At 47.1% G+C, this 16,159-nt stretch overlaps 1 protein-coding gene across 1 annotated transcript in view; it reads right to left on the bottom strand.

Moving 5' to 3' along the window:
• LOC139572868 (CUB and sushi domain-containing protein 3-like) overlaps positions 1-16,159 on the bottom strand; it is a 1,528,140-nt gene that overhangs the window by 135,920 nt on the left and 1,376,061 nt on the right. Inside the window, exon 51 of the mRNA XM_071395690.1 lies at positions 2,767-2,952. Coding sequence (XP_071251791.1) covers positions 2,767-2,952 — 186 coding nt within the window. The remainder of the gene's footprint in view (positions 1-2,766; positions 2,953-16,159) is intronic.

Raw genomic sequence — 16,159 nt, 5'->3', positions numbered from 1 at the left:
GACATCTATGACATCACATCCCTGACATGACATCTATGACATGACATCCCTGACATGACATCCCTGACATGACATCCTGACATGACATCTATGACATGACATCTATGACATGACATCTCTGACATGATATCCCTGACATGACATCTATGACATGACATCCCTGACATGACATCCCTGACATGACATCCCTGACATGACATCTCTGACATGACATCCCTGACATGACATCTATGACATGACATCTCTGACATGACATCCCTGACATGACATCCCTGACATGACATCTCTGACATGACATCCCTGACATCCCTGACATGACATCCCCGACATGACATCTATGACATGACATCTATGACATGACATCTATGACATGACATCTATGACATGACATCCCTGACATGACATCCCTGACATGACATCTCTGACATGACATCTATGACATGACATCCCTGACATGACATCCCTGACATGACATCTATGACATGACATCTATGACATGACATCTCTGACATGATATCCCTGACATGACATCTATGACATGACATCTATGACATGACATCCCTGACATGACATCTATGACATGACATCCCTGACATGACATCCCTGACATGACATCCCTGACATGACATCTATGACATGACATCTATGACATGACATCTCTGACATGATATCCCTGACATGACATCTATGACATGACATCTATGACATGACATCCCTGACATGACATCTATGACATGACATCTCTGACATGACATCCCTGACATGACATCCCTGACATGACATCTATGACATGACATCCCTGACATGACATCCCTGACATCCCCGACATGACATCCCCGACATGACATCCCTGACATGACATCTCTGACATGACATCCCTGACATGACATCTCTGACATGACATCTATGACATGACATCCCTGACATGACATCTATGACATGACATCTCTGACATGACATCCCTGACATGACATCTCTGACATGACATCTATGACATGACATCCCTGACATGACATCTATGACATGACATCTATGACATGACATCTATGACATGACATCCCTGACATGACATCCCTGACATGACATCCCTGACATGACATCCCTGACATGACATCCCTGACATGACATCTCTGACATGACATCCCTGACATGACATCCCTGACATGACATCCCTGACATGACATCCCTGACATGACATCCCTGACATGACATCCTCTACATGACATCTATGACATGACATCCTCTACTGTTGCCACCTTGACTCAGTGATTTGATCTGTGTTTACAAGGAAGCAGACAGACAGGCTGGTACTGCACTGTACTGTGTAGAGAAGGAAGCAGACAGACAGACTGGTACTGCAGTGTACTGTGTAGAGAAGGAAGCAGACAGACAGGCTGGTACTGCACTGTACTGTGTAGAGAAGGAAGCAGACAGACAGACTGGTACTGCAGTGTACTGTGTAGAGAGAAGGAAGCAGACAGACAGGCTGGTACTGTAGTGTACTTTGTAGAGAGAAGGAAGCAGACAGACAGGCTGGCGCTGCAGTGTACTGTGTAGAGAGAAGGAAGCAGACAGACAGGCTGGCACTGCAGTGTACTGTGTAGAGAGAAGGAAGCAGACAGACAGGCTGGTACTGCAGTGTACTGTGTAGAGAGAAGGAAGCAGACAGACAGGCTGGTACTGTAGTGTACTGTGTAGAGAGAAGGAAGCAGACAGACAGGCTGGTACTGCAGTGTACTGTGTAGAGAGAAGGAAGCAGACAGACAGGCTGGTACTGTAGTGTACTGTGTAGAGAGAAGGAAGCAGACAGACAGGCTCGTACTGCAGTGTACTGTGTAGAGAGAAGGAAGCAGACAGACAGGCTGGTACTGTAGTGTACTGTGTAGAGAGAAGGAAGCAGACAGACAGGCTGGTACTGTAGTGTACTGTGTAGAGAGAAGGAAGCAGACAGACAGGCTGGTACTGTAGTGTACTGTGTAGAGAGAAGGAAGCAGACAGACAGGCTGGTACTGCAGTGTACTGTGTAGAGAGAAGGAAGCAGACAGACAGGCTGGTACTGTAGTGTACTGTGTAGAGAGAAGGAAGCAGACAGACAGGCTGGTACTGCAGTGTACTGTGTAGAGAGAAGGAAGCAGACAGACAGGCTGGTACTATAGTGTACTGTGTAGAGAGAAGGAAGCAGACAGACAGGCTGGTACTGCAGTGTACTGTGTAGAGAGAAGGAAGCAGACAGACAGGCTGGTACTGCAGTGTACTGTGTAGAGAGGAGGAAGCAGACAGACAGGCTGGTACTGTAGTGTACTGTGTAGAGAGAAGGAAGCAGACAGACAGGCTGGTACTGTAGTGTACTGTGTAGAGAGAAGGAAGCAGACAGACAGGCTGGTACTGTAGTGTACTGTGTAGAGAGAAGGAAGCAGACAGACAGGCTGGTACTGCAGTGTACTGTGTAGAGAGAAGGAAGCAGACAGACAGGCTGGTACTGCAGTGTACTGTGTAGAGAGGAGGAAGCAGACAGACAGGCTGGTACTGCAGTGTACTGTGTAGATAGAAGGAAGCAGACAGACAGGCTGGTACTGCAGTGTACTGTGTAGAGAGAAGGAAGCAGACAGACAGGCTGGTACTGTAGTGTACTGTGTAGATAGAAGGAAGCAGACAGACAGGCTGGTACTGCAGTGTGTGTTAATCATCTCTCTTCCTACCTGGGCAGTCTGGTATTTTGTTGTGGCTGCTCCATAGTGTGTGTGTTAACCTCATCTCTTGTTTTACCTGGGCAGCGGGGTATTTTGTTGTGGTTGCTCCACGTGCCATCAGGCTGGCAGACGGTGGTGGTGAGGTCCTTGGAGGAGAGCCTGAAGCCATTGTTGCAGAAGTAGGTTAAACTGGTGCCAACGGAGTAATCGACAGCCTGCACACCTCCATTCAGAGGCGCGGTGGGCACTCCACACGACACGGCTAGGGGGAGAAACACAGACACAGGGAGACACATGAGGCAGGCATCTGCACCACACACACACAGGCCAATACACAGACACACACACACACACAGGCCAATACACAGACACACACACACACACAGGCCAACACACACACACACACACACACACACACACACACACAGAGAGGAATACACATACACAGACACACACACAGATACACAGGCAAATACACAGACACACATACAGACACACATACACAGACACATACAGACACAGACACAGACAAAGGAGACACACAGAGTGAGTGTGCATCAAGGATTTTTACAGGCGCTGAGCAGCCGGGAGGAGACGGAATAGCAAAGTGATTAGATACGCTGGGGAGAAACGTTTATCATCTCAGACAAGATGGAGAAACATCAACATCCTCTCTGACTGGGATACACACACACACACACACACACACACACACACACACACACACACACACACACACACACACACACACACACACACACACACACACACACACACACACACACACACACACACACACACACACACACACACACACACACACACACACACACACACACACATCACAGTTAAATATGGGAACGATTACCCATGAACTGACTGGTACAGTGAATCCGATTACTGTCACACACACATCACAGTGAAATGGAGCTAAGAGCAGTAAAACCTTAGCCATTAAATTGAGACAAATGTCCTGTCAAACCAGACAGCCAGTATCGATATCTACTTGTGTCGTTAATCTTCAGTTATTTAAAGCATTTCACTGAGGTGCCAAACACACCATAACATCTACACAGAACATTAGTGAAACGTCAAGGAATTAAAGACCTACAGTCCCAATTTAGACCAATTAGAGCAGGTGTTCTACATGATGTGTCCTCCATAAATGACATTGCTCTTTTCAGAGCAGCCCCCACAGACACCATAATCAATTCATAAGTTAACCTGTAGCATTCATTCTCCCCTTCGAGAACACTTCTCTCTGAGACACGCACACAGACACGTCTTGGGTGCGGGGACACCTTTTGTGATAGTAAATTCATCAGGGTTTAACCCCCTCCCTTATTAAATAATCAGAACACAACTTGAGTGAGATAAGATAACATACAAAGAGTTTAACTATAACTTTGGCAGTGCATGGCTGGACCAACCATGTCCAGGACACATTTTGTCATGAGGCAGAGAGAAAACTTTGTCGTTTTAAAGCCTCAATGCAAATCATAGCAAATTTGATTTGTCACACGTGCCGAATACAAAAGGTATTTGTGTGAAATGCTTACTTACAAGCTGTCACGTGTGCTCCCTCTCCGGTCTCTAGGTCACCAGGCTGCTCGTTATGGCGCACACCTGTCACCATGGTTACGCGCATTATGACACATCACCTGGACTCCATCACTTCCCTGATTACCTGCCCTATATATGTCACTCCCTTTGGTTCCTTCCCCAGGAGTCATTGTTTCTGTTTCTGTTTCATGTCTGTGTGCTGTTCGTGTTTCTTGTTTTGTATTATGTTCCGTTTATTTATTAAAACACTCACTCCCTGAACTTGCTTCCTGACTCTCAGCGCACATCGTTACAGAATGACGCCTCACCAAAGGGAAGCATCAGGGAGTGGTTTTTTGGGTTTTTGTTTTGGAGATGATGTCGGGTCCGGGTGTCAGAACCGGAGCTACCTGGGAGGCCTCAGCCGGTTTGTCAAATTCCCATGCCTCTTCAGGTTCGACGGGTTCCCCTGCCTCTTCAGGTTCGACGGGTTCCCCTGCTTCTTCAGGTTCGACGGGTTCCCCTGCCTCTTCAGGTTCGACGGGTTCCCCTGCCTCTTCAGGTTCGACGGGTTCCCCTGCTTCTTCAGGTTCGACGGGTTCCCCTGCCTCTTCAGGTTCGAGGTTCGACAGGCTGCCATGCCTCTTCAGGTTCGACGGGTTCCCCTGCCTCTTCAGGTTCGACGGGTTCCCCTGCCTCAGCTGGCTCGACAGGCTGCCATGCCTCTTCAGGTTCGACGGGTTCCCCTGCCTCAGCTGGCTCGACATGCTGCCATGCCTCTTCAGGTTCGACGGGTTCCCCTGCCTCAGCTGGCTCGACATGCTGCCATGCCTCTTCAGGTTCGACGGGTTCCCCTGCCTCAGCTGGCTCGACAGGCTGCCATGCCTCTTCAGGTTCGACGGGTTCCCCTGCCTCAGCTGGCTCGACATGCTGCCATGCCTCAGCGGGATCGATAGGTTCCGCTGCCTCAGCTGGCTCGGCAGGCTGCCATGCCTCAGCGGGATCGATAGGTTCCCCTGCCTCAGCTGGCTCGATAGGCTCCGCTGCCTCAGCTGGCTCGATAGGCTCCCCTGCCTCGACAGGCTGCCACGCCTCAGCGGGATCGATAGGTTCCGCTGCCTCAGCTGGCTTGACAGGCTGCCATGCCTCTTCAGGTTCGACGGGTTCCCCTGCCTCAGCTTGCTCGACAGGCTCCCATGCCTCTTCAGGTTCGACGGGTTCCCCTGCCTCAGCTGGCTCGACAGGCTGCCATGCCTCAGCGGGATCGATAGGTTCCGCTGCCTCAGCTGGATCGATAGGTTCCGCTGCCTCAGCTGGCTCGACAGGCTGCCATGCCTCAGCGGGATCCATAGGTTCCGCTGCCTCAGCTGGCTCGACATGCTGCCATGCCTCAGCGGGATCGATAGGTTCCGCTGCCTCAGCTGGATCGATAGGTTCCGCTGCCTCAGCTGGCTCGACAGGCTGCCATGCCTCAGCGGGATCGATAGGCTCCGCTGCCTCGACAGGCTCCGCTGCCTCAGCGGGCTCGACAGGCTCCGCTGCCTCAGCGGGATCGATAGGTTCCGCTGCTTCAGCTGGCTCGACAGGCTGCCATGCCTCAGCGGGATCGATAGGCTCCGCTGCCTCAGCTGGCTCGACAGGCTCCGCTGCCTCAGCGGGATCGATAGGTTCCGCTGTCTCAGCTGGCTTGACAGGCTGCCATGCCTCAGCGGGATCGATAGGTTCCTCTGTCTCAGCTGGCTCGACAGGCTCCCATGCCTCAGCTGGCTCGACAGGCTGCCATGCCTCAGCTGGCTCGACAGGCTGCCATGCCTCAGCTGGCTCGACAGGCTGCCATGCCTCAGCTGGCTCGACAGGCTGCCATGCCTCAGCTGGCTCGACAGGCTGCCATGCCTCAGCTGGCTCGACAGGCTCCGCTGCCTCAGCTGGCTCGACAGGCTCCGCTGCCTCAGCTGGCTCGACAGGCTCCGCTGCCTCAGCTGGCTCGACAGGCTCCGCTGCCTCAGCTGGCTCGACAGGCTCCGCTGCCTCAGCTGGCTCGATAGGCTCCGCTGCCTCAGCTGGCTCGATAGGCTCCGCTGCCTCAGCTGGCTCGATAGGCTCCGCTGCCTCAGCTGGCTCGATAGGCTCCGCTGCCTCAGCTGGCTCGATAGGCTCCGCTGCCTCAGCTGGCTCGATAGGCTCCGCTGCCTCAGCTGGCTCGATAGGCTCCGCTGCCTCAGCTGGCTCGATAGGCTCCGCTGCCTCAGCTGGCTCGATAGGCTCCGCTGCCTCAGCTGGCTCGATAGGCTCCGCTGCCTCGCCAGGTTTCCATGCCTCAGCTGGTGAACAGGTTGCCGTGCCTCAGCTGGTGAACAGGTTGCCGTGCCTCAGCTGGTGAACAGGTTCCCGTGCCTCAGCTGGTGAACAGGTTCCCGTGCCTCGACCGAGGCAACCGGGGAGGTCTCAGCCGGCTCATAAGACTCTCATTCCTCAGCCGGGTTCGTCAGGTTTCTGAGCCTCAGCGGAGGCGACCGGTCCGCTCCTGATCCCCGGGATCGTCCCTGTGGTTGGCGTCCTGCGGCTGGAGCCGAACACGCCGGGGAGGGGGTACTGTCACGTATGCTCTCTCTCCGGTGCTCTAGGTTGCCATGCTACTGCGCCTCAGCTGGATCGACAGGTTCCCGCGCCTTAGCAGAGGTGTCCGTTCCTGATCCCCGGGGATCGTCATCTTGGTCGGCGTTCTGCGGCTGAAGGCGACACTCACCTGGACTCCATCACCTCCTTGATTACCTGCCCTTTATATGTCACTCCCTTTGGTTGCTTCTCCAGGCGTCATTGTTTCTGTTTCATGTCTGTCCGAGTTTCTTGTTTTGTATTAATGTTCTATTATTTAATAAAACACTCGCTCCCTGAACTTGCTTCCCGACTCTCTGAGCAGATCGTAACACAAGCCCTTAACCAACAATGTAGTTTTAAGAAAACAATCAATGAGACGAGATTGGAGATGTTGGTTAGAGCTGCCTTGCCCGATAAAAAACACTCACAAAATATGAGTTTGCTATTCACAAGAAGCAATGCCTGATGTGAACCTCAAACAAAAGAGATCTCAGAAGAAAGATTAAGATCAAAAATTGTCTACTTGCATAAAGCTGGAAAGGGTTACAAAAGTATCTATAAAATCCTTGATGTTCATCAGTCCACGGTAAGACACGTTGTCTACAAATGGAGAAAGTTCAGCACTGTTGCTACTCTCCATAGGAGTGGCCGTCCTGCAAAGATGACTGCAAGAGCACAGCGCAGAATGCTCAGTGGGGTTAAGAAGGAATCCAGAAATCTCTGGAACATGCTAACATCTCTGCTGACGAGTCTACGATACGTAAAACACTAAACAAGAATGGTGTTCATGGGAGGAAACCATGGAAGAAGCCACTGCTGTCCAAAAAAAACATTGCTGCACGTCTGAAGTTTGCAAAAGTGCACCTGGATGTTCCACAGCGCTACTGGCAAAATATTCTGTAGACAGATGAAACTACAGTTGAGTTGTTTGGAAGGAAGGAACACACAACACTAAAACATCAAAACCTCATCCCAATGTAAAAGTATGGTGGAGGGAGAATCATGGTTTGGGGCTGCTCTGCTGCCTCAGGGCCTGGACAGCTTGCTGTCATCGACGGAAAAATAAATTCACAAGTTTATCAAGACATTTTGCAGGAGAATGTAAGGCTATCTGTCTGCCAATGGAAGCTCAACAGAAGTTGGGCGATGCAACAGGACAACGACCCAAAACACAGAAGTAAATCAACAACAGAATGGCATCAACAGAAGAAAATATGCCTTCTGGAGTTTCCCAGACAGAGTCTTGACCTCAACCCGATTGAGATGCTGTGGCATGACCTCATGAGAGCAGTTCACACCAGACATCCCAAGAATATTGCAGAACTGAAACAGTTTTGTAAAGAGGAATGGTCCAAAATTCCTCCTGACTGTTGTGCAGGTCTGACCCACAACTACAGAAAACGTTTGGTTGAGGTTATTGATGCCAAACGAGGGTCAACCAGTTATAAAATCCAACGGTTCACATACTTTTCCCACCCTGCACTGTGAATGTTTACACAGTGTGTTCAATAAAGACAACGTATAATTGTTTGCGTGTTACTAGTTTAAGCAGACTGTGTTTGTCTATTGTTATGACCTAGATGAAGATCACATTTTATAACTAATTTATGCAGAAATCCAGGTATTTCCAAAGGCTTCACATGCTTTTTCTTGCCAATGTATACTATATATATACAATACCAGTCAAAAGTTTGGACACACCTACTCATTCAAGGGACTTTCTTTATTTGTACTATTTTCTACATTGTAGAATATTAATGAAGACATCAAAACTATGAAATAAAACTATGAAGCTGGTTGAGAGAATGCCAAGAGTGTGCAAAAGCTGTCACCAAGGCAAAGGGTGGCTACTTTGAAGAACCTGAAATATAAAATATATTTTAAATTTGTTTAACACTTTTTTGGTTACTACATGATTCCATATGTGTTATTTCATAGTTTTGATGTCTTCACTGTTATTCTACAATGAAGAAAATAGTAAAAATAAAGAAAACCCTTGAATGAGGTGTGTCCAAACTTTTGACTAGGACAGTATACAGTGGGGAGAACAAGTATTTGATACACTGCCGATTTTGCAGGTTTTCCTACTTACAAAGCATGTAGAGGTCTGTAATTTTTATCATAGGTACACTTCAACTGTAAGAGACGGAATCTAAAACAAAAATCCAGAAAATCACATTGTATGATTTTTAAGTAATTAATTTGCAATTTATTGCATGACATAAGTATTTGATCACCTACCAACCAGTAAGAATTCTGGCTCTCACAGACCTGTTAGTTTTTCTTTAAGAAGCCCTCCTGTTCTTCACTCATTACCTGTATTAACTGCACCTGTTTGAACTCGTTACCTGTATAAAAGACACCTGTCCACACACTCAATCAAACAGACTCCAACCTCTCCACAATGGCCAAGACCAGAGAGCTGTGTAAGGACATCAGGGATACAATTGTAGACCTGCACAAGGCTGGGATGGGCTACAGGACAATAGGCAAGCAGCTTGGTGAGAAGGCAACAACTGTTGGCGCAATTATTAGAAAATGGAAGAAGTTCAAGATGACGGTCAATCACCCTCGGTCTGGGGCTCCATGCAAGATCTCACCTCGTGGGGCATCAATGATCATGAGGAAGGTGAGGGATCAGCCCAGAACTACACGGCAGGACCTGGTCAATAACCTGAAGAGAGCTGGGACCACAGTCTCAAAGAAAACCATTAGTAACACACCATGCCGTCATGGATTAAAATCCTGCAGCGCACGCAAGATCCCCCTGCTCAAGCCAGCGCATGTCCAGGCCCGTCTGAAGTTTGCCAATGACCATCTGGATGATCCAGAGGAGGAATGGGAGAAGGTCATGTGGTCTGATGAGACAAAAATAGAGCTTTTTGGTCTAAACTCCACTCGCCGTGTTTGGAGGAAGAAGAAGGATGAGTACAACCCCAAGAACACCATCCCAACCGTGAAGCATGGAGGTGGAAACATCATTCTTTGGGGATGCTTTTCTGCAAAGGGGACAGGACGACTGCACCGTATTGAGGGGAGGATGGATGGGGCCATGTATCGCGAGATCTTGGCCAACAACCTCCTTCCCTCAGTAAGAGCATTGAAGATGGGTCGTGGCTGGTTCTTCCAGCATGACAACGACCCGAAACACACAGCCAGGGCAACTAAGGAGTGGCTCCGTAAGAAGCATCTCAAGGTCCTGGAGTGGCCTAGCCAGTCTCCAGACCTGAACCCAATAGAAAATCTTTGGAGGGAGCTGAAAGTCCGTATTGCCCAGCGACAGCCCCGAAACCTGAAGGATCTGGAGAAGGTCTGTATGGAGGAGTGGGCCAAAATCCCTGCTGCAGTGTGTGCAAACCTGGTCAAGAACTACAGGAAACGTATGATCTCTGTAATTGCACACAAAGGTTTCTGTACCAAATATTAAGTTCTGCTTTTCTGATGTATCAAATACTTATGTCATGCAATAAAATGAAATTATTTACTTAAAAATCATACAATGTGATTTTCTGGATTTTTGTTTTAGATTCCGTCTCTCACAGTTGAAGTGTACCTATGATAAAAATTACAGACCTCTACATGCTTTGTAAGTAGGAAAACTTGCAAAATCGGCAGTGTATCAAATACTTGTTCTCCCCACTGTATATATATATATTTTTTTTAGGACATCTACTTTGTGCATGACAAAATCAATTTTTCCAACAATTGTTTATAGACAGATTATTTAACTTATAACTCACTGTATCACAATTCCAGTGGGTCAGAAGTTTACATACACTAAGTTGACTGTGCCTTTAAACAGCTTGGAAAATTCCAGAAAATGATGTCATGGTTTTAGAAGCTTCTGATAGGCTAATTGACATCATTTGAGTCAATTGGCTGTGTTCCTGCGGATGTATTTCAAGGTCTCCACAAGTCTGGTTCATCCTTGGGAGCAATTTCCAAATGCCTGAAGGTACCACGTTCATCTGTACAAACAATAGTACGCAAGTATAAACACCATGGGACCAAGCAGCCGTCATACTGCTCAGGAAGGAGACGCGTTCTGTCTCCTAGAGATGAACGTACTTTGGTGCGAAAAGTGCAAATCAATCCCAGAAAAACAGCAAAGGACCTTGTGAAGATGCTGGAGGAAACAGGTACAAAAGTATCTATATCCACAGTAAAACGAGTCCTATATCGACATAACCTGAAAGGCCGCTCAGCAAGGAAGAAGCCACTGCTCCAAAACAGCCAGTAAAAAGCCAGACTACGGTTTGCAACTGCACATGGGGACAAAGATCGTACTTTTTGGAGAAATGTCCTCTGGTCTGATGAAACAAAAATAGAACTGTTTGGCCATAATGACCATCGTTATGTTTGGAGGAAAAAGAGGGATGCTTGCAAGCCGAAGAACACCATTCCAACCGTGAAGCACGGGGGTGGCAGCATCATGTTGTGGGGGTGTTTTGCTGCAGGAGGGACTGGTGCACTTCACAAAATAGATGGCATCATGAGGCAGGAAAATTATGTGGATATATTTTAAGAAACATCTCAAGACATCAGTCAGGAAGTTAAAGCTTGGTCGCAAATGGGTCTTTCAAATTGACAATGACCCCAAGCATACTTCCGAAGTTGTGGCAAAATGGCTTAAGGACAACAAAGTCAAGGTACTGGAGTGGCCATCACAATGCCCTGACCTCAATCCTATAGAAAATGTATGGGCAGAACTGAAAAAGTGTGTGCGAGCAAGGAGGCCTACAAACCTGAATCAGTTACACCAGCTCTGTCAGGAGGAATGGGCCAAAATTCACCCAACTTATTGTGGAAAGCTTGTGGAAGGCTACCCAAAACGTTTGACCCAAGTTAAACAATTTAAAGGCAATGCTACCAAATACTAACTGAGTGTATGTAAACTTCTGACCCACTGGGAATGTGATGAAAAAATAAAAGCTGAAATAAATAACTATTATTCTGACATTTCACATTCTTAAAAGAAAGTGGTGATCCTAACTGACCTAACACAGGGAATTTTTATAAGGATTAAATGTCAGGAATTGTGAAAAACTGAGTTTAAATGTATTTGGGTATGTTAGGAGGTATGTAAACTTCCGACTTCAACTTATATATACATATACTGTCACGACTTCCGCCGAAGTCGGCTCCTCTCCTTGTTCGGGCGGCGTTCGGCTTTCTAGCCATCGCCGCTCCATTTTTCATTGTTCCATTTGTTTTGTCTTGTTTCCCGCACACCTGGTTTACATTCCCTAATTACACTGCATATATATATTCCTCTGTTCCCCCCCCCCATGTCTTTGAGTGGAATTGTTTTGTTACGTGTTTAGTGTTACGCGCCAGACTGGTTGTTTCCCCGGGTATCATGTTTTGACCCGTAGTATGGTTATTGTCATACATTTTCATTATTGTGAGTGTTTTCACTTCTGCCTTTGGCTGGAGGTTTTGACGCAGTTGCGTCTGTCTTTTGTGCTTCTGCCAAATAAAGTGTGCCTGATCACAACTCTCTGCTCTCCTGCACCTGACTTCTTACCAGTAGCGCACAACCTGACATATACAGTGGGGAGAACAAGTATTTGATACACTGACGATTTTGCAGGTTTTCCTACTTACAAAGCATGTAGAGGTCTGTAATTTTTATCATAGGTACACTTCAACTGTGAGAGACGGAATCTAAAACAAAAATCCAGAAACTCACATTGTATGATTTTTAAATAATTAATTTGCATTTTATTGCATGACATAAGTATTTGATCACCTACCAACCAGTAAGAATTCCGGCTCTCACAGACCTGTTAGTTTTTCTTTAAGAAACCCTCCTGTTCTCCACTCATTACCTGTATTAACTGCACCTGTTTGAACTCGTTACCTGTATAAAAGACACCTGTCCACACACTCAATCAAACAGATTCCAACCTCTCCACAATGGCCAAGACCAGAGAGCTGTGTAAGGACATCAGGGATAAAATTGTAGACCTGCACAAGGCTGGGATGGGCTACAGGACAATAGGCAAGCAGCTTGGTGAGAAGGAAACAACTGTTGGCGCAATTATGGAATGGAAGAAGTTCAAGATGACGGTCAATCACCCTCGGTCTGGGGCTCCATGCAAGATTTCACCTCGTGGGGCATCAATGATCATGAGGAAGGTGAGGGATCAGCCCAGAACTACACGGCAGGACCTGGTCAATGACCTGAAGAGAGCTGGGACCACAGTCTCAAAGAAAACCATTAGTAACACACTACGCCGTCATGGATTAAAATCCTGCAGCGCACGCAAGGTCCCCCTGCTTAAGCCAGTGCATGTCCAGGCCTGTCTGAAGTTTGCCAATGACCATCTGGATGATCCAGAGGAGGAATGGGAGAAGGTCATGTGGTCTGATGAGACAAAAATAGAGCTTTTTGGTCTAACTCCACTCGCCGTGTTTGGAGGAAGAAGAAGTATGAGTACAACCCCAAGAACACCATCCCAACCGTGAAGCATGGAGGTGGAAACATCATTCTTTGGGGATGCTTTTCTGCAAAGGGGACAGGACGACTGCACCGTATTGAGGGGAGGATGGATGGGGCCATGTATCGCGAGATCTTGGCCAACAACCTCCTTCCCTCAGTAAGAGCATTGAAGATGGGTCGTGGCTGGGTCTTCCAGCATGACAACGACACGAAGCACACAGCCATGGCAACTAAGGAGTGGCTCCGTAAGAAGCATCTCAAGGTCCTGGAGTGGCCTAGCCAGTCTCCAGACCTGAACCCAATAGGAAATCTTTGGAGGGAGCTGAAACTCCATATTGCCCAGCGACAGCCCCGAAACCTGAAGGATCTGGAGAAGATCTGTAGGGAGGAGTGGGCCAAAATCCCTGCTGCAGTGTGTGCAAACCTAGTCAAGAACTACAGGAAACGTATGATCTCTGTAATTGCAAACAAAGGTTTCTGTACCAAATATTAAGTTCTGCTTTTCTGATGTATCAAATACTTATGTCATGCAATAAAATGCAAATTAATTACTTAAAAATCATACAATGTGATTTTCTGGATTTTTGTTTTAGATTCCGTCTCTCATAGTTGAAGTGTACCTATGATAAAAATTACAGACCTCTACATGCTTTGTAAGTAGGAAAACCTGCAAAATCGGCAGTGTATCAAATACTTGTTCTCCCCACTGTACATACAGCGCCTTGCAAAAGTATTCATCCCTCTTGGCGGTTTCCTATTTTGTTGCATTACAACATGTAATTGAAATAGGTTTCTATTTGGATTTAATGTAATGTAACAAAATAGTTTAAATTAGTGAAGTGAAATGTAAAAAATTACTTAAAAATGGAAAAGTGGTGCGTGCATATGTGTTCACCCCCTTTGCCATGAAGTCCCTAAACGAGATTTGGTGCAACCAATTACCTTCAGAAGTCACATAATTAGTTAAATAAAGTACACCTGTGTGCAATTTAAGTGTCACATGACAGTAAATATACACCTGTTCTGAAAGGCCCCAGAGTCTGCAACACCACTAAGCAAGGGGCACCACCAAGCAAGCGGCACCATGAAGACCAAGGAGCTCTCCAAACAGGTCAGGGACAAAGTTGTGGAGAAGTACAGGTTGGGTTATAAAAAAAATATCTGAAGCTTTGAACATCCCACAGAGCACCATTAAATCCATTTTTTAAAAATGGAAAGAATATGGCTCCACAACAAACCTGCCAAGAGAGGGCTGCCCACCAAAACTCACAGACCAGACAAGGAAGGCATTAATCAGAAAGGCAACAAAGAGACCAAAGATAACCCTGAAGGAGCTGCAAAGCTCCACAGCGGAGATTGGAGTATCTGTCCATAGGACCACAATAAGCTGTACACTCCACAGAGCTGGGCTTTACGGAACAGTGGCCAGAAAAAAGCCATTGCTATAAGAAAAAAATAAGCAAACACGTTTGGTGTTTGCCAAAAGGCACGTGGGAGACTCCCCAGACATATAGATGAAGGTACTCTGGTCAGATGAGACTAAAATGTAGCTTTATGGCCAACAAGGAAAATAGTATTTCTGGCGCAAACCCAACACCGCTCATCACCCCGAGAACACCATCCCCACAGTGAAGCATGGTGGAGGCAGCATCATGTTGTGGGGATGTTTTTCCATCGGCAGGGACTGGGAAACTGGTCAGAATTTAAGGAATGATGGATGGCACTAAATACAGGGGAATTCTTGAGGGGAAACCTGTTTCAGTCTTCCAGAGATTTGGGACTGGGACGGAGGTTCACCTTCCAGCAGGACAATGACCCTAAGCATACTGCTAAAGCAACACTTGAATGGTTTAAGGGGAAACATTTAAATGTCTTGGAGTGGCCTAGTCAAAGCCCAGACCTCAATCCAATTGAGAATCTGTGGTATGACTTAAAGATTGCTGTACCAGCGGAACCCATCCAACTTGAAGGAGCTGGAGCAGTTTTGCCTTGAAGAATGTCAAACAATCCCAGTGGCTAGATGTGCCAAAGTTATAGAGACATACCCCAAGAGACTTGCAGCTGTAATGGCTGCAAAATGTGGCTCTACAAAGTATTTACTTTGGGCGGGAGGAAATAGTTATGCACGCTCAAGTTTTCAGGTTTTTTTTGTCTTATTTCTTGTTTGTTTCACAATAAAAACATATTTTTGAATCTTCAAAGTGGTAGGCGTGTTGTGTAAATCAAATGATACGAACTGCCCAAAAAAATCAATTTTAATTCCAGGTTGTAAGGCAACAACATAGGAAAAATACCAAGGAGGGTGAATACTATCACAAGCCACTGTATTAAGATCTGCCTGCAATACATCTGTGGAACCCACTCTGAGAACCCCTGAATTAGAGGGACACAATATGAGCAAATGAAAATACAAAGAAAGTAAATAAACACCATATCAATACATCTAAATGGTATGATTAACAGCCACAGGCCACGCTAGAGAGATGCTCTTACTAATCAGGGACCTAAAAACAGCAATTATGTCTGATTCACTGGCAGCTACAGGCGGATTGTTACACAAGATTGGATCTGGAGAAGAGGGGAGGAGAGGAGAGAACAGAAGAGGCAAGGAGAGAACAGAAGAGGCAAGGAGAGAACAGAACAGGGGAGGAGAGAACAGAAGAGGAGAGAACAGAACAGGGGAGGAGAGAACAGAAGAGGCTAGGAGAGAACAGAAGAGGGAAGGAGAAAACAGAAGAGGAAAGAAGAGAACAGAAGAGGGGAGGAGAGAACAGATGAAGGAGAGAACAGAAGAGGCTAGGAGAGAACAGAAGAGGGGAGGGGAGAACAGAAGAGGGGAGAACAGAACAGGGGAGGAGAGAACAGAACAGGGGAGGAGAGAACA

The sequence above is a fragment of the Salvelinus alpinus genome, chromosome 4, assembly GCF_045679555.1.
Source record: "Salvelinus alpinus chromosome 4, SLU_Salpinus.1, whole genome shotgun sequence".
Lineage (NCBI taxonomy): Eukaryota > Metazoa > Chordata > Actinopteri > Salmoniformes > Salmonidae > Salvelinus > Salvelinus alpinus.
The sequence above is the reverse complement of the archived record's forward strand: the minus strand, read 5'-3'. Positions and strand labels throughout refer to the sequence as shown.